At 44.6% G+C, this 19779-nt stretch overlaps 1 protein-coding gene across 1 annotated transcript in view; it reads left to right on the forward strand.

Annotated features, from left to right (window-relative positions):
• LOC133969944 (protocadherin-16-like) overlaps positions 1–10809 on the forward strand; it is a 69138-nt gene extending 58329 nt beyond the window's left edge. The window contains exons 14-28 of the mRNA XM_062406679.1: positions 75–314; positions 841–966; positions 1074–1283; positions 2133–2389; positions 2486–2692; positions 2791–3187; positions 3303–3416; positions 3523–3734; positions 3834–3985; positions 4435–4565; positions 4727–5013; positions 5611–5752; positions 6131–6302; positions 6394–6803; positions 6889–10809. Coding sequence (XP_062262663.1) covers positions 75–314; positions 841–966; positions 1074–1283; positions 2133–2389; positions 2486–2692; positions 2791–3187; positions 3303–3416; positions 3523–3734; positions 3834–3985; positions 4435–4565; positions 4727–5013; positions 5611–5752; positions 6131–6302; positions 6394–6803; positions 6889–8939 — 5108 coding nt within the window. The 3' untranslated portion in view covers positions 8940–10809. The remainder of the gene's footprint in view (positions 1–74; positions 315–840; positions 967–1073; positions 1284–2132; positions 2390–2485; positions 2693–2790; positions 3188–3302; positions 3417–3522; positions 3735–3833; positions 3986–4434; positions 4566–4726; positions 5014–5610; positions 5753–6130; positions 6303–6393; positions 6804–6888) is intronic.
• The last annotated feature ends 8970 nt before the right edge of the window (positions 10810–19779 follow it).

The raw sequence follows: 19779 nt of genomic DNA on the forward strand, positions 1-19779 counted from the left end.
ATGTACACAAAATGACATGTTTACAAAAACAACAACAAACAAAGTTTATTGAATATTCTTTTCATCTTTTGCAGGCTCCCTCTCCATCCTGAAAGCCTTGGACCGGGAAGAACAGGAAGACTTCAATCTGACCATTGTCGCGGAGGATCATGGGATACCTCAGCTCTCCAGGTCCCAGGTGCTGTGCGTGCAGGTGATTGACGTGAACGACGAGGCTCCGGTGTTCCAGCGAGCAGAGTTCGAGACCCAGGTGATGGAAAACCAAGGGCCGGGAACCACGGTGTTGACAGTAACTGCCTCTGACAGGGATCAAGGTTGGTTCAAATTGTAAAATAACAGAAAAAAAAACGTCTATCAAACAAGGAACTTTTAACTCAGGAAAAACAAACTGGAATCAAATTTTCGACTTTGCAATTCCATAAAGTTTTATATGTATAAAATATAAGTCTAAATTTCCAGGAACATATTGTTTCTTTTTACATTTTCAAAGATGGAGCTGTGTAGTATAATGCTCAGAAATTCCGTGAGGAAAGAATGACTTAAGAAAGTCCGGCTGACGCCTCCAGTAGGAATACGGCTGGAGAACTAAACAAGAGGGAGACATAAAAAACCCACTTGATTATAAAACAAACCACAAGCTCCTGCTAATGAAAATGTGTGGTCACAGTCATTGTCCAGAGCCTTGTGCTGCTGGAGCTTTCATTAGGATTTCCTCCAGGCGCTGGGCAGCTCTGGAGTCATCAAATCATTAACTTATTACATTAAACGTAGCCCATTTTCTTTACGGCTTGTTTTGCAACGGCGCCCAGTGTGTGAGTTTTTGCTTGTGTTTAAACTCAGGGTCCAATGGCCAAGTGACATACGGAGGTGTGACGGAGGAAGGCTTCGTCATCAACCCTGTGACGGGGGTCATCACCACCACAAAGGAGCTGGACGCGGAGCTACAGGATCACTTCACTCTCACTGGTACAGCAGCTAAAACTCATCTATGTCCACAGAGCACCCCCTGGTTTAAAGCCATTGTGTTGGATCCAGCATCTCATCAGCTTGACATTTTCCATGTTTTTCATCAGTGTATGCCAGGGACGGAGGGCTGCCTCCCAACTTCGCCAAGGCCGTGGTCCGTGTGGAGGTGCAGGACGTGAACGACAACGCCCCGGTGTTCTCGAAGCCGTGGTACCAGGTGGAGGTGCCAGAGAACCAGGCCCCGGTGGAGCTCTGCTTTCTCAAAGCTACAGACCCTGACTCAGGTCCCGGTGGACAGCTGGAGTACAGGATCACTGGTGAGGAGCAGCGTCTGTCTTTATTTACTTGACCACAATTATCTTAATTGCAGCTCCAGGATGTGACTGTTCAGGATATAATTACATTTAATTTAAAACCAAATGTTTTGTCTTGATCATATTTATCGTTTATTGAGTTGACACTTACTTGGACCATTTTGTTGAACTGGAAGTGTGTAGGACTTTTAGGGACTGAGGTGACTTGGCTATTATGAAAGATCAGATCTTCATACAGTTTACCTCGACTCACCCCTGTTATTATTATTATTATGTCATATTTCAATGATGGTGCATCCCATATATCTGTCTGGATCACATTCAAACTTTGACTTAAGTGCAAAGTTGGCTTTGCCCGACCCGATCTATAGAAACCTCTCAATCAGGGTTCTTGCAGGGTCTTAAAGAGTCTAAAATTCAATAATCTCAATTCAATAATCTGAATTGTACGGCCCTAAAAGTCTTAAATACATTATTATTAGGTCTTATATATAGTAATGTTAACTTCCTTCATGCTTTAAAAGTTAGGGATTTGAAAGAGAAATGTTTTGGCGACGTGCAAAGTTTGTAATGTCTCCATGTGTTGTAGTTCTTTCTCAACGGTAGAGATATTAGCCAGCTGAAATAAAACTATAAACAAGAACAACATGGAATGGATAACTTGGCTGTTGGAACGATTTCAGGGACCTACTACTGTCTCTTTAGTTTGTTGAAGTATATAAATCTCAAGATGTAATATGTCATATCTGGTCTTATATTTCATTCATTATGGTCTTGAAATGTCTTGAACTTGTTGAAACCAGCTGAAACCCAGTGTTAAAGATTCTTCATCTGTCACATGACTTTCTTCAGCGGGAGACCCTCAAGGACATTTCCAACTCCACGTCAGCACCGGAGCCCTGTCCACGTCCCGAGGCCTAGACCGGGAGAAGAATGCGGAGTATAATCTCGAGGTGGTGGCCATGGACCGAGGCAGCCCGGCTCTCAGCACGACCGCCACGGTGGAGGTCAAAGTGATGGATGTCAATGACAACAGCCCGGTCTTCGACAGAAACAGCTACTCTGTGGAAGTATCAGAGGATGCTGCAGAGGGCACACATGTTCTGGAGGTGGGCAGAGATAAAATAAAGATGATGAGAGGATCAAAAAACTTGCATCATACTAACAAAAGTACCCATATATTACATTTATTTGTGTATTTCCAGGTGACGGCCACAGACGCTGATGATGAGCTGAATGGGAAGGTTCTGTATTTCCTGAGCCGGGAGACACACGGAGCGTTTGCTGTGGACGAGAACACCGGTCGCATCACCACGGCTGCACCTCTGGACCGGGAGAAACTGGCATCGTACAGCTTCCAGGTGTTTGCCGTTGACCTTTCACCTGCTGCACCCAGGAACACGTCTGCTCAGGTAAAGGAGGTCCGATGTTGAGGAGGTGTTCAGTTGCCTTTATGAGTATCGTTTTTGTTCATTACCAAATTTTTCACTTTGTGAACACCTCCCTCCAGGTGACAGTCACCGTCCTGGACGTCAACGACAACACCCCCTTCTTCATCCAGGACCCACTTGTCATTGAAGTGTCCAGCCAAAACTCTCAGCGGGTTCTAGCCACGATGAAGGCAGAGGACAAGGACTTCGGGGCCAACGGTTCTGTGTTCTACCGTTTTGCGATGCCGGTGAAGGGTTTCAGTATCAACTCCCTGACTGGGGAGATCCAAGCCACTCAGCCATTGGGAGATCTGACTCAGGCTCAGAGGACGCTGATCGTGGAGGCCATGGACCAGGGCACCCCCGCTCAGTCCGCACAGGGTGTGGTGGTGATCTACGTGAAGGAGGTGCAGTACAGTGGCATTCGCTTCTCGAGGAATGCCAGAGACGTCAGCATACAGGAGAACACCGCAAACGGTTGGAAGACAATACATTCTTATTAGTCATCCATTTATTCGTGTTTTTATACCATTTAATGACCTCCCTTCTGTCATGGTTAAGGAATCCTTTTCTGTTCTTTTCCTAAATTTAGGCACAACCGTGGCTCAGGCTCAGGCTCAACACCCGGACGGCACACGGAAGGGTATCAGCTACAGCCTCTTCAGTGGGAACAAGATGCATGCATTCAGCATCAGCTCCTCATCAGGTAAAACTCCCAATAAAAGTATTTCATGTAGCACTCTACAGATTACAAATAGGATGTTCAAGGCCGATGATCTCCTGAGACCAATTTTTCTAATTTCTTTCTCCAGGTGAAATCTGGGTGCAGAAATCCAGAGGCCTGGATTTTGAGGACGCCCCCAGACTCCGGCTTGTCGTGAAGGCTGAAACCATATCCTCCACCTCTTTCATGGCCATCAACCTGATCCTGCAGGATATCAACGATAACCTTCCGCGCTTTCAACTGCAGAACTATGTAGCTTACATGAGAGAGGCACAGGGATATGATATGCCGATCATACAGGTACTGATACATGTAAAACAAAGAAATAAGACGGTGTATGACTGGTTCTTGGTCTGCTGAACTTATTCCTACTTCTTGCTCCTCCACCTTTTTTCACAGGTGGTTGCCGAGGATGTGGACCAGGGCCAGAATGGTCAGGTGACCTACTCCATTCAGTCATCGGGTATGAGCGGCCTGTTCAAGATTGACCCGATGACAGGAAGCATCACCACAGCTGCCATCATGGACCGTGAAATCTTTACCCAGACCAAGTGAGAACAGACCTTCGGTCAAATAAACCTCAGCCAGATCTTCTCAATGAGCACATTTTGAGGATGGACATATGTTTTACCTGTGATAACTTCATGGTGGTGGACAGGAGGAGGAAGAAATTAGACACAGCACATCATGAATCATACTCACTCAGCTAGTTAGTGTTTCGATAGCCGGTGAGGAAGCTGACACAGTCTGGTGAAGACAAAAGCATCATTACACAGTGATATCTGCAAGCCAGATGTGTGTACGTGGGTGTGTGTGTGAGAGTGTGTGTGAGAGTGTGTGTGCGTTTGCGTTTGTGTGCGTGTGTTTCATACTACTATGAGACTGTGTAGCTGAAGTTAAAAATGTGTAATCAAGTTGATTATCATTAAAAATTTAATTTGTAAGATCTAAATGTAATAAGAGACATTTTGTAAACCTATTTTTCTTTGCCGACCCACAGACTCGTGGTTACAGCCACCGATAGAGGAAGTCCAAGATTGGCTGGTTCAGCCACGTTGACAGTGATCATCATTGATCAGAACGACAACAGTCCCACTATTCCATTACCAAAGGAAGTCCGCATCCCAGAGAGTAAGTACTTTATGCTTTTGATTATGTGTTGTATGGTGCTGCAAGTTATTAACAAATACAAAACTAATTCTGTCACACTGCAAACTCTGTACAGGTCATACGCTGGATGTAGGTAAATTCAATTAACACCTTTTTGTTTGATTTCGTTCTCCCTCCGTCAGACATGTTGATCGGCACAGAGATCACTCTTGTGACGGGCAATGACGTGGACTCCAGTCCCGCCCTCTCCTACACTTTGCAGCTGGATCCAACGGCGTCCGGCAAGTTTGGGATTCACCGTTACAGCGGAGGCGTGTCGCTCACCGCCCCTCTGGACTTTGAGGAGAAGACGTGGTACACTGTCACTGTCCGGGCCACAGACAGCCAGCACCAGGCGGAGGCTAACATCACAATACTGGTGGAGGATGTTAACGACAATGCACCCGTGTTCACCCATGATCTCTACCAGGTAGGACAACTTATTAATCAAGCTCATGTTCTGTGTGTGCTGTGCAATCTGTTTCCTGCAAATTCATACGTGCACATAAAAAATGCCGAACATTCATGTTTATTCATAGGAATTGTTTTGACGCTGTACTTAGGTTTACTGCACATCATAAATAAGGTGTAGAAAGTAATTTGATTCAAGTTTCCCATGTCTTCGCGGCTAATTAAGTTTGATAGGGAATTTAATTCACTTCAGAAACAAGCTACTTCATCGAGAAGGGGAAAACTGCATATGTAGGCACATATACACACTGTAAAAAAAACTGTACATTCCCAATGTGCACACAGTGTGGGTGATAAAAGTTAACTACCTAATATTCACTGGGGAAAGGCTGCAGAGATGAGCCTGTATAATATTTACTACTCGGTTGCAGGAAATGACCTCAACGTGAGCGTGAGTTCAGGAAAAACAGGAACTACAGTATAAAATGCTCAGTTTAGTGCTTGTTGACCTCCTCGCCATGACCTGAGGAAATTTACTGCAGTGTTTATGGGAGCTGTTATTTTTTATTTTTCACACAGATGCTCAGCTTTTGTTTGTGATCTCTCTGCGCCCCAGGTAACTCTGCCGGAGCATACGCCGCCGGGGAGTGCGGTCATCACGGTGACAGCCACTGACAGGGACTCTGGCGACAACGGAAAGATCACCTACAGCGTGACGTCATCAACCCAGGAGGGATTCTGGGTTGACCCAAACAATGGTGACCAAAACAACCTTTTACTAAAGCGGCACTAGACATGCACTGAAGACCAGGCTAAAATCTATACAAATATCTCCTTATGAAAAAGAGGTGTCATACACGTAGATGAAATACGGGATTCGAGTCCCAACTTCTCGCCTGAACGTCTCAGTCTTTTTCATGAGGTTGTGAACGTATGTGACCCAGACAATCTCCTGCTGTGATTTTCAAAGTCAAATTCCAGAAAATGTCCAGACCTATTCCGATACTTTCCAGCGTTCATGTCAAAATGGTTTCAAAGAATTTTAATTTAAAGTTCAGTTATATGAAATTCATTACACTTTGAAAGTTAAGTGAAAGCACATTGTCTGACTCACTCGTGTTGCTCTCTGTATCCAGGCACCCTGTTCATTAGTCACAGAGCTGAGTTTGACCCTGAGCGTCCGTCAGTCAGTGTCGTCATTGAAGCTCGTGATGGAGGATCGCCTTCGCTCTCGTCCCTGACCACGGTCCAGGTTCAGATCTCTGACGTCAATGACAACGCTCCTGTTTTCCATCAATCTGATTACAGGTCAGTCTGCATTCATTACATTAGGAGCTGGATGATTTATTCTGTAAACTCATTAGCTGTTCTTACATATCTAACATTCTTCTGTTTGCAGGGCTACAGTTGCAGAGGATACCATTCCAGGGTCGACAGTCTTGACCTTCGAGGCCTTCGATAGTGACCTCTCAAGGGAAAACTGTGGCTTCGACTTCGCCATCGCCTACGGTAATGAGGGAAACGCGTTCCAGATTGAAAGCAGCGTGCGCTTCCTGGAGGGGCGGGGCTTTCAAACTGTTGGGACTCTGCTGTTGGCCGAGGGGCTCGACTTTGAAACCAAGCCACTGTACAACCTCACAGTGGTGGTATCAGATCGTGGCGTTCCCCAGAGGAGCTCGAGTGTGGCTGCAGTGATTACCATCGGTGATGTGAATGATAACCCTCCAGTGTTCAGCAGTGCTGAATACACCGTGTCCCTGAGTGAGGGAGCTGCTGCCGGGACGGAGATCATTCGACTAACTGCTACAGGTGGGCAATAGTCTATCTCATTTTCTGTCCTTACTTTATGGCTCAGTTAACTAATTGTACTCCGTTGTTGTCTGTTTTTTTCCAGACCCAGACTCAACTCCCAATGCTGAGGTCCAGTACACCATCAGCTCTGGTAATGAGGTGAACTTATTTTCCGTGGACCAGTGGACCGGAGCTCTGCGGCTTCAGCAAGCACTGGATCGTGAGCACCAGTCCACACATGTCGTCATCATCCAGGCCACAGACGGACAGGGACACTTCACGCTAGCTCCAGTGGTTGTTGACGTCAAAGACATCAATGATAATCATCCATTCTTCCCGGTGGAAGTCCTGACAGCGAGTATCAGAGAAAACCAACCAGCCAACTCAGCAGTGACTGTTCTACACGCTATCGACCATGACACAGGGGTTTTCGGCCAGTTGAAATACTACATGGTGGAACGGTCCAGGCTTGGAAAAGACAGTTTCATTGTGGATCAAAACTCAGGAGAAATCAGAAGCAAAATGTCCTTTGACTTTGAGAAGGTCAACGCCTTCAACTTTGTAGCAGTCGCTGTAGATTCAGGAAACCACACAGCCACTGTGACTGTTCAGGTGTTTGTCACGGGCGAGGATGAGTATGACCCCGCCTTCACGTCTACTAATTTCAATTTTGAAGTCCCAGAGGGAGCCAAGAAAGGCCAGACCATTGGCCAGGTCCAAGCAAATGATGAGGATGGCGGTGTGGATGGTATTGTTCTTTATTCTCTCCCCACCAGCTCTCCATTCTTTGACGTAAACAAAACCACCGGGGCAATTTTCCTCAAGCTGGACAGTTCAGGCAGTAGCAGTAGCAGCAGTGGCTCTGGCCGGTCCAAAAGGGACACCAGGCTGATGACTCTAGACGTGAGAGCTCACAGTCCTCTGGATACATCTCGCACCACGACCTCCCAGGTCTCCATCGACGTCACAAACACCAACTTTGGCCTGGCTACTGACGTGAACATTCTGCTGATTAGCATCGTTGCTGTGTCCCTTGGTTTCATCATCTTGCTTGTGGTCCTGGCCGTGGTGGTGTTCCTGGTCAAGTCACGAAGGAAAAAGAAAGCACAGGAAACAGGAAACAGAGCTGCAGCCTCGGGAACTGCTCTGCAGAAACTGGATGAGTGCAACTCGGGATCTGGAGGTGAGAGAATCTACCACCAGGCCCTGCCAGGCTATGCTGGAGATCAGGGCGGGGCCGGTGGGGGTCCCTACACCCGAGGGGGCTCTCTCGATCCCTCTCACTCGAGTGGAAGAGGATCGGCTGAAGCGGCGGAAGATGATGAAATCAGGATGATAAACGAGTACCCCCGCGTGGCCTCCATCACCTCGTCCATGCAGGAGCACATCTCGGCCAGAGGACCAGACTCTGGGATTCAGCAGGATGCTGACCAGCTCTCAGATATCTCCTGTGAACCCGCAGCTTTGGAGGGTAGCACTTGGTTCAAAGGAAAGAAACTGGGAGGCAGTCTCAGTGGGACTTTGCTGTCTGGCCAGCTCCCAGTATACAGGGATGACGGAGGTGGGTACCTGGGAGTAGGCCGTGGCCTCAACATCTCCTTACCCAAGGATTATCCCTTCCCTGAGGACGGTAAACCTTCAGTGGATGGTTCCCTCACAGCCATCGTAGCCAGTGACGAGGAGCTCCGTGGAAGCTATAACTGGGATTACCTGCTTAACTGGTGCCCGCAGTTCCAGCCTCTTGCTAATGTCTTCACAGAGATTGCCAGACTGAAGGATGAAACCGCCCAGCAGAGCCAGAACCCCCGCCAACCTTTCCAGCCAAAGCCCAAAATGGACCCCAAACCTCGAATTGATCCTCCACCCCTCATTACATCAGTGGCACACCCAGGGGCCATGTCAGTCCCACCCAAGGTCCCCATGATTGGACGGACATTCCCCCATTTGGCCTCACTCCGCAGGTCCCCAATCAGTCACGAGGGCTCCATCTCATCTGCAGCAATGTCCCCCAGCTTCTCCCCCTCTCTGTCCCCGCTGGCGGCTCGGTCTCCAGCTGTTTCTCCCTTTGGAGTCAACCAGGGGCCCTCAGCGTCCATGATCAGCACCAGAGAGCCCTCGCTGGACCAGAGTCCAGATCGCGAGATGAGAATATGATGTAAAAATTTGAAAACTATTTAAGGAAGAACTTTTAAAACAGACAATCGGAGCAAAGCATGACAGAGCATCCCTCTGGCCGTTTCTCTTCGAACTTGAGTGTCAGTTGAACTTTTGTGCTTGGAAACCGTTGTTTTGAATGAGGGTTTCACAGATGTCCAGTGTTTAGCTCTGGACAATAAACGCACCCACGAAAAGCATAAGTAACCTTCCTCTTTTAGAATATTTGTCTTGAAGTCCTTCCCTCGGTCGACAGTGTTACAGGAACACACGGAAGTGGAACATGTGCCTGGGTTGACAGGACCAGCCCGCCCTTCCACAGTGACGCAGGTCTCCATGAACTGATTGGGGTGAGGAGGTTCACGGACCTCTCTCTCACCATGCCCTGCAGTCAGAGATCCCTTAGTGTGTAGATAGATAAATGTGTAGTTTTCATGTTACCTCACTGGCTGGCCAGAGAGTTAAGGGCCTTGTTCCTCTCTTTGTGTCCCCGCACCTTTTTACTCTCCAGTATTAAACTCATCGAGTGGCTGCTTTCAAAATGGCTGCTGCACATGTTTGTGAATCCGACGGACAAGCGAACTGTTGCGTTGACAAAGACGCTGATTCACTGACTCGCCAATGCATCACACAGGAGATTGACCAATGGAGACATGTCTTTTGATTTAGATTTGTTTTGTTTTTTTATATATTTTTATATGAAATTATGATTTCAGATTTCAAGAAATGCCATTATTCCGCACGGAGGGGGTCATTGATTTGTGTGTAATTGCATATATGTATATTTGTATGCAGACTACATTATGTACTGTATGTGTCTCCTAGGTTTTTAGAGACTCTTGTGACATTTATGTTGTGAGTGAGCGGGAGACTGTTGTGTTTTTATCATTATTTATATGAAAAGACTTTGCCGCTCCATTTCATCAGCAGGAACCTGAACAGCTTCACACTCTGCTGTGCTCTGAAGGGTTTGTCCTTTTTTTTGTCAGATTGTAGATCTCTCTCCAGAAACTCTACACACACACACACTCACCAACTTTGTTTCTCCAGGGACGGCTTCATTTACCGATCACCTCTGTGTCTTTGAAAAATGAAAGTGCTTCCTTGAGTCAATAACATCAGTCGTAAATACATTTTACTGTGAAGTTGTTTATCTTAGCACGGCAGCAGTAACATGCAGGGAGAAGTGACACAACCTGGACAAAATGTAGCACACGAGCCGAACGAAAGCGAAGCAGGAGCCGGAATCCATGAACCCTGATGAATGTACAAGGGTTTTGCAACCAGTGCAGTATTTATTTCCATGCTAACCCTCTGTTCTGTACATTTTATTTCTGTTAGTCACACATCGAGATTGTCGATGAGATGATGAGGTGTTTTCACCCGCCATGTGTTCATCTCGTCAGCCGCACCTTCTCTCTTCGCTCTCTGCGTTCAGATCGAGTTTGAGCCGCCTGCCTGCGCTGCTCGAGGCAAAGACTCCGTGAATGTTATTTTTCGTTCTTCCATGTGTATCTCTGCTTCTCGCCTGTTTTTAATCTTTGCAGATTGGACGTCTTCTCATTTTTCAAAAAAAGATGGCTTCTACTCTGTTCTTTGTTCAACATGTAACCCGACAACTTGTCTCGTGGCAAACTGACACTGGTTCAACCAAGAGCTGCACATGCCGTGAGCCTGACTCTAGCACAAAGTGTTCTTGACTCCTAGTCACGCTGTGACAGACACATTTCTGTATTGGAGGACGTCCACTTGGAGCTCAGCTTGAGATGAACGCCAGTGACTGATCAGTGGAGCAATGGCAGAAAAAAAAAGAAGCTGTACATGTGTTTAAGGCAAATAATAAAAATTCCTACTGATCTCTTTTGACAAACTGGAGTCTTGCTTTGTCTGTTTCATAATTCAAATCAGGAATTTTAAGGGAAGAGGAGAGAAGTTATTAAAGGTTAAAATTGTTGTCTGCGCTGTGAGGGGGGAAGTTTTAAACTCTTGAGTTTATTCCAGTCATTCAGGAGAAGACTTAGACATTTGGTTTCAGTTCTGTGCCTTTTATAACATATACATTTTTTGAAATATGACCTGGGTCAGTTTAAAGTACTTTCTTTTTTGTACTTTAATATGGGGAAATGTATTTTTGCAGATTCACATTTTGTCTGCGCTGGTAATTACTGAAATCACATGTTGCAGGATTACACAAACAGACAATGGCGACAAATACAAACCTGTCCGTCTTAATCCTCACGTTAATTTTGATATTTTTTTACGAGAATAAGAAGAAGTAGAAAGGCCAGAGAGAGAAGAGAGGTTCTGCCCACTCGCCTCTCGTCTGCTTGATATGATGACTAAAGTTGCACTTAACAGATTAACTCCAAGAAAACTGAGATTATCAGTGCACCATGTTACAGATTAACTAATAAACCAATTCATACTATTTAGTATTTATCCATTAGGAGACACGGTGTGGGTCGGCTTTGAGTCGTACATCGCAGAAACCAGAAACCTGAGATCGAGCCAAGATCCATTCAACGGTGGATTTAGTTGCTCCAGCTCACATGATGGCATATGATGTTGATATAGCTGAATAATTACAAAATGTTTATTTCATATGGAGCACAGACATGTTTGCGTAGCTGCCGGCGGATTTCTGCCTCATTTGGTCATCACACGGCCCGGCGCAGTGTTTCTCTGTTATTGTTTTGTACAGAAGAAGCCGAACGCCGGTTTTGACGAGGTGCAAGAGAAAGAGCCAGAGACAGAAGCCGTCGCGGTCCAGCCAAGACGTGCATGAGTTCTCGTGAAAAGAGAGGTGATGATGAATTGCCCGTTTTCAAATGATTGTGTAATCTATATAGTGAAAGTTCCCGCATTTGTAGACAGCTCAGGTACAAGTGTAAAATTCAAAGCTCGGCCATACATTCAGTCTGTGTGACTGCAGCACATGTTAACTAACCCATAGTGCTGCCTGCAGGGGGCGAGAGAAAAGAGTAACCTGCTTCCTTCATTCACAGGAGCACCTCAACACAGCTGTGTTTACAATCTGACACACACACACACACACACACACACACTTCAATGAGGCTACACTGTGACACACATGGCCCACAACAAACTCCCCAGCTGATTCTGGCCCGGATCCAGCTCCTGCAGGCACACATTGTTTTCGACAGGTTTTTTTTTGAAGTTGCAAAATCTTGGAGAAAGTTATTGGTCTGAAGTTGAAATCTGTCCCTTGAAGACTTCGACTAGATGGAAGCCAAATATAAAATTTGGAACTGTGTGTTTGTGTGTGTTTGGTGTTGTGACATACGATCATGTTAATCTTTTGGGACAGCTGGTGTCAACTGGGAAGGCCCGATACGCACCCATCAGGTCTTCATGTGATAATTGACCCGACATAGGAATCCCATTGAACCCTTGGAATCAATGTGTTATCAGTGGATTAAGGATAAAGTTATCAAGACAAAGATGAACCCAGTATATTTACTTTAACCTCTGCACGATTATTTGCTCTTTTAAATCCTTAAAAACCTTAACTCTGAGTGATGATGCTCTAACAGACCACAAAACTTTAACATTAAAGATTATTGTATTTCTGATTTTGTACATAAATAATAATTATAATAAACTTTATTAATATAGAGCTTTTAAAAACAGAGTTTACCAAGATAGATGACGAGTCTCCACTTTTTTCTGTTTGAAAATAAATTAAGCTTAAGAACCTGGATATGGCTTTTGAAGGCATTTTGTTGAAATTTTACTATTTGATTTGATCCATGTCCAATGTACTCACATGGAGGAGGCAGGGTTTATGTCAGCCTGTACTTCAGCCAGCCACCACGGGGTATTGGAGATGATTTGGCTTCAATTTTGGGAAGCAATCATGTTTGTCCATGTGTATATACAGTCTGTGAGAAATGACTTAAAACCCAAGTTATGGAGGAACTCTTCTCATCTTCTTCCTTTACGCGTCTGCTGATAACTGACTTCACTTTGAAATATCTGAATTCTAGGCTAGATACAAACAGCTACAGTTTTAATTGGCACATAGAGGCAATTCCTCCTCATTTAACTTCACATGACATGAGATTCAACACATGAAAGTAAAAATAAAAAACGATATCATCAATCTTAGGTAGGGGTTCATTGCACAAATAGCTTTGCTCTGGCAACATCTCACTTTTAGTTTCACTTTGTCAGTGAAATACAAATGAAGATTTATATAAGTTGAAATTGTGGAGAAATCCTCACGTTCACTGACAGCTTCTGGAATTTGTTTAACTCCCTCTGCCAGAATCTCCAGAGGTTGGAAGAGAAGTGAAGCCGCCGGAGAAACACGGTTAAACACTTTGATCTCATTCTGCGGAAACGTCAGCGCTCGCTCTGTTAGGGTCCGTGTTTTCTTTCCTGTGGGTCTGTGCTGATCCGGCCCTGCACGCTCTCTGGGAATCAAGCCTGTAAACATCACATTAAACCGGCCTCACGCTGTGGTTAGCATCCAGGTGCTGCTCCGCTCGGACTTTGATCAGTTCGACGAGCTCTTAATGATGAATCGTTACACACACAGAAACGCACAAATACTTTAAAACACACACACAGCTGTGGAGTCTGAAGTATTGTGCAAGGTGCTGTGTATTAGAGGGAAATGATGCTGCAGTGCACCGGTTGCAGCGTTCGTTAAATGTAGGTCAGTGCACAGAGAGCGCGAGAGAGAGAGAGTATAAGAGACAAACAGGAGATGCACTGGAAGTAAACAAAACTCCAGTTTAAACTTTTAATTGAGGCTGAGGTGCTGCAAAGATTTTCTTCAACTGTTTGTCGGAGGAATCAAATCCTTAATAAAAGTAAATGTTGTTGAAATAAGACGCAAATGTAAAGTCTGCGGAGCAAGTGCATCAATATTTCCTTTTTGATGTTATTTAAAAAAAACTGCACGTCAGTTGCTCGGATTTAATTAATTCTGATGAAATAGCGATGAAACTCAACTTTAAATTGGAGTCTGATTTTCCTGTGAAGGCGACTCTGACTTATCGAGGACGACTGGTCAAGTTTGTATTAAAGCTTGAAATATTTCCATCGGAAAAGATGAGAGAAGTTAATTAGGATGATGGTAAAGTGCAATGATCACAGGATCTGTGTCTGCTGCTTATACGTGGGAGCTGGAGTTGAGTTGGGTCCATCCAGGACAGGTCACATCACAGGACTGCAGATATTAAGACGGACAATTTTAGTCTCCGATAAGTCTTTGGACTGAGGGAAGAAGCCAAAGTATATATGCAACTTCCTATTAAAAGTAAATGTTGAATAGATTTGACTTGCATAAGGACATGGCCAGTAGGAACCCCTATTTCTCTATTGGCTATGCAATGTCCATGTTTGTAACTTTGCAGGATTCGCAAAAACTACCAGATGGATTACCACAAGACTTGGTCCAGGGATGTGATGTGTGTCAGGGAAGAAAACTATAATTTGTGGATCTGGATCAGGGCACAATATTTTCTCCACCTCCCATAACCTCTTCATTGATATCTCAGATAATCATTTAGGTGAATGATATTTATGCGAGTTTGCAATTATGTATAGATTCAAGTAAAAAAATCAACCCATTTAAATATGTTTTCGTAATAAGACTGTTGGGCCTTGGTGAAGGTTGAATATTCTGTTAAGGCGTGACAGGATCCATCGCTGCACATTAGAGACTAAATGTCATGATATCTCAGTTTCCTTTAATCCCTACAAGAAAACAACAAAATTAAAAACACTCCACAATTGGACACATGGAGCATCTCCAGCAGTGTCGTCTCATTTTCCTTCAAGTCAAAAACAGGGATTCTGTAATATAAGATGAAGAATATCTCAATTCACTGCATCTGATTCACCTGCAAATCTCTTTTGAACAGATTCCCAGAACCACAATCAAGAATCATGAATCTGTCCGCCGCCCCCCCCCCCCCCCCCCCCCCCCCCCGCCGCTCTCTGGTCTCCCCAACCATCAGGAAATGATCACGATAACGTGAACATATACAGTACGAGCCCGACACCGGTGCCAACGTCCAGTTCTGTTTATCAGTCGTTATCTCCGCTGGCGAAGGAAAAGCTTCTCACTGTTTTCCATTTTTGGGGTTTGTTGTAGAACTGTGTGCTGAGGAAGTGAGATGTGAACTGTCAAACAGTCGAGTTCCAAACATCAGCTTCTCTGCAGTTCATCACCTCGATCCGACTGCTTTTCCAAGAGTGTTGTTGAGATGTTGCAGAATTCACTCACAAACTGTAAATTAACCAAAATCAAAAGTAAACCAGAGGTAATCCATTTTGTGCCGAGACTCTGTGCGTGACTCACAGGATTCATGGAGGGAAAACTGGCTCGTGGCCTTTAAATGGCTATTTATAGGGAGTTTTCACTTCTACTGTTTTTTTTCTGCGGCATCAAGCAGGGTAAAAAAAAAAAAGAAATGACAGGAGAGAGAAGGCAGCTGAGTCAGTGTGAGCCTGGTTCTCATTTGTGCTGACCTTGTGTTACAGGACTCCTTCACTAGTGTCACTCACACTTCAGGCTGCAGGAGGGAGGAGGAGGGAGGAGGAGGGAGGAGGGAGGAGAGAGTTAGGCAAAAAACTAACTGTAGCTTAGTTACCGCTGAAGTAGAGTGAAAAATGTAATCACACTCAGAGTTATGGAAAATCACAGGTCAGTGCTTCAGTGTTAATTGAATGAAATAGAAAAATAATTAAAGGGAATCCTACAACTGTGTTTAAAGCAGTTTATTGTTTGAAAACAGAGCCATTAATCAGGTTTTTAATTGTTAGAATAATACATTGTTCTCTGGATCGCAGTGCAAAGCAATCAGTCAGCAAACAAAAGTGAAAAATGAATTAAAAACACAATGTCCTTCTAAAACAAAAAAGCCTCTTTCCCCACAGCTCCTGAAGTGTTTCCGGGTGAGAGTGAACAGATCTCAGACACCTTCACCTCTCCACTGAGAGGAACCAAACATCTCAGTGGACGCTCAGTCAATCAATCTGTTTGCTTTGAGGTGCTCCAGAGCTCCTCGGGCAGAACATGAAGTATGACGTTTGTCCAACTGTTCCAAGAGGAAACTGTGGAGCCGTGTTCCGCATCTGGAGCTTTGACGTCACTGTTTCAAACGGCCTTATTAGCTGTTGTGATCATTTTTTATTCTTGTAGCATGTAACTGTTGCCTGAGAGCGAGAAGGTTCCCGGTTTGAATCCCGGAGTTCTGTCCTCCTGTGTGGAGTTTGCATGTTTTCACACTCCGGCTTCTCCCATCATTCCAAAGTCATGGAGCTATGTTAATGTCAAATGACTGTAGTGGTTATCTATCACCCTGAGACCCTCAAAGGAAAGTGGTCTAGACAATAAGATACTTGTTGATCTCGAGCCATTTAACTTAAATAAATCAATCTTTGTAATGTAGTTATTTATTATATTTCATGTTGCCTTTTTAAAACAGGGGACAACAGATGCAATGTATCCAACTCTGGCTCATTTGCAGTATTTTGTCTGTTTGTCAATATGCACTATCTCTATCAAAAGTAAACTAATAAGATAATAATCTGACCTATATTTGTTTGCTTTATCTGTAGCATTATAAATAATATTGTGCTTGTTATCTGTTGGCAAAAGTGTATTTATTTACCTCTGAATCTCATCTAATCTACATTGAAATAGCAAATTCCAACAGGTCTTCCTCTTGATGTGTGATGTCAGGCAGCAGAACCGACCAGATTAAACATTTGACATCATAGTCCTGCGCATGTCGCCGCCAGCCGCCTTCACTGATTGTGACGAATGAAGCTGCAGCTCGTTTCTTCATGATCTCATGCTCCGAGCCTGAATGGGCCATTCAGCCCGGCGCAGGTTGTGGTGCCGCCGGCCAACACATTTCTGGGTGGGGTGCCTCTCGGGTATTAATTCTTTATTTGCATGAATTTACAGGCCACAGTAAATGAGACGGGGGGTTCAAAGGTCACGTGGATGGCACCCAGTTTGGAGAGTACAGAGGAAAAGGGAGGGATGCTGAATTAGTACGTGCCAAGATTATTCAATCTTCCCTGTTCTGCAGAAATCCTAATGGACTCCAAACCTTTCTCTCACTTCCTTCACTCTCTTCTGTTTCTCTCTCTCTCTCCCTCAGTGCACTTACACTGTAGGAAAAGCTTCTGCAGTGAGATACTGTCGCTGGTCCTTGTGCCTCTTCAGCTGCTCTCACACATGCACTGTGAGAACACAGCAGGACATTGTAAGGAACATTCACTGCGAGCGAACGGGTATTTAAAGGACATTTCTAACACGTGTAAGATGCCCAACTGAAAAAAGGCAAAGAAGAACACAAATATCTCAGGATGAAAAAGAGGAGTGATACACGAGGAAGATAGAGAAGAAGTCGTTAACTTGGAAATACGAGATTTCAAGAGATTTTGTTGATAAGAGCCGACACTGGTGTCGATGTGCCGCAAACAAAAACACACAATTTCCCCAGGGGATTGTCATGTCCTGCCTCCTGTTACACATCTGACCTGGACAGTCTCCTGCTGTGTTCTTCATATCTGACAGATCAGAGTTTCAGGGCATTATCCAGGGTTCATGTGTGTAAACTGCTTTAGTCGGTGAGGACTGTCAGAGACACAGCTTAGTCTCAGTTCACATTTTTGTCTTTTTACCAATGTCATTTTTGTCTTCAATTATGAGACCTCACCATTTCTCCATCCACCCCACTGTCACAACAACCACCCCCCTCTTCTCCCTTGTTCTCTCCCTCTTCTGCTCTCTCTGCCCACGATGTGAGCCAAAGCTCCGACACAGATACCGAACTTAAGAAAACACTGCAGGCCCTCAGTCAGGAAGGTTAAACCAACACCAAGGGCAAAAGCAACAGGACAACAAAAACCACTACATCAAGCCTTTAACAGGGAAAGACTGGGAATGTGGTGGACGTGGAATATGTTTCTTATTACGAGCCATTATGCTGATTTATGATTGATGGATTGATAGACCGTGAGTCAAGCCGTTCCCCTCAAATGGGAAAATTAAATCTACAACACGGCAGCCAGGCATTTTCAGCATTTCAAAACCCCACAGTTGCCCGTTTGTTTCCTGTGGCCCTGCAGATCCTGTGTGTACGTGTTTCCCTCCGGTGTGTGCAGCGTCTCCCCAGCTGCAGGTCGCTGACCCCTCCACTGTCAAGGAAACGTTCGGCCTTCATCCGCTGCAGATTTTTCAAATAAAAACAATAACTGCAAGCTTTACCGGTGGGGCTGGGAGTGGCATTCCAGCCGGATTATTTGTCTGCTGCTCGCTCCTGAGCAAAATCTCACGCATGTGAACCTTTGTAATGGATTCAATAAGAGCAGAACAAATCAGCGGAGACATCCGATCTCAGAGCGTCCACTTATTGTTTCTGCATTTTGGCGATACGCACTGAAAACAGTGGAGGAGAAAAGCTGTATTTCAAAGTGGCAGCGTTCTGTTTTCCCACTTTATTCTCATCTCTCATGTTATCTGACAAGAAGTCATTCAGAGAAAAATTCGGGCTGTGAATAATTCGGTTTCCAGCAGTGAACCAGCTCGAGGAATGGTTTGCTGGAAACTTTTGTTCGCTCACGTCTATTATGATCCTTCTCTTATTGAACTGGTCGTGTTCACTGGGATTTCTCAAACAGCTTCTGTCTCTGAGTTCTCTGCCCGTCAGGCTGGAGGCAGGAGTCTGTCCAGGAGGCCGTGAGCAGTGCAGCTGTTTAATGGTGCTGAGATACAGAAGCAGTTAAACGCTCGAGACGCAGACAGCAGTTCACACTGTAATCATCATAATTCATAAGAGTCATAAGTATTCCCTGATAACAGACCATAATGGTAGAAGTCGGCTGCTGTCTTAATACAGCTGCAGAGAAATCAATGTGTTGTTCATTGATTTTATTAACTTTGACGTTTAAGTTATTCAAAAACAACATGCAACTTATATTTTAAACTACTGCTTATTAACAGTGATTTGCATTCGGATCTAATTGTCAAATTCAAGCTCGGTTGGTTCCAGTCGTCAGAACTGATGTTTTCTCAAACATCTTTCTCAAAAATCCTGTTTCCTGAATCATTGCACTTGTATGTGCAGCTACTCTGCAGCAGTTATTCATGGCTGCATTAAAACTGGATGTTGGAAGAAGTGTGGAAGAACTGTAATCACATGCAAGACACTGGGAAAGAAAACGATTTCCAGGGAACTCACTGCATTCGATTATTAAATATTTACAATCAACCAATTTGTCTTTTGTTCTGAGCTTTTATCATTGCTGAATATTAAAACCCAGAATTACACTTTGAGTTCTATACATGAAGAATTAGTGTCACTGCTCACCACTGACTGGATATTCTCTGGAAAGGTTTTAATTTATACAGTGTGATAACCTACATGACTTGATTCTGACTTTAGCAGTAAATAAAACAAAGTCCCATAAAAAAGTATTCAAAGCGATCATACGTCCTGAACACACATTTTTCCATATACCAGGTTTAGTTGTTTCCCTCCTATGGTTTGAAACATGTGGAAATTCAACTTCTTTCTCTCCCACATCAGTGAGAAACGAGTATTTTGACTCAGATCAAAATATGTGTCTCCAAACTTTCACTGGGCGTCTCTTCAGAGCTTCATGATCCTAACAATCGTTCTGTCGTGGGTGCAGACAGACGTGTCTCTGCTCCACAAGCGGCTGCCCGGAGTGGAGCGGTAGAACAGGGAGTTAGGGAGTATTTACAGTAAGAGGGAGATCGGTTGTGTGCAGCGCTTTTTGGCCGAGAGGAGACGTGGATCAGGCTTATCGTTTGAAACAAGCCAAC

Source organism: Platichthys flesus, chromosome 15 (assembly GCF_949316205.1).
Source record: "Platichthys flesus chromosome 15, fPlaFle2.1, whole genome shotgun sequence".
In the NCBI taxonomy this organism is placed as follows: Eukaryota; Metazoa; Chordata; class Actinopteri; order Pleuronectiformes; family Pleuronectidae; genus Platichthys; species Platichthys flesus.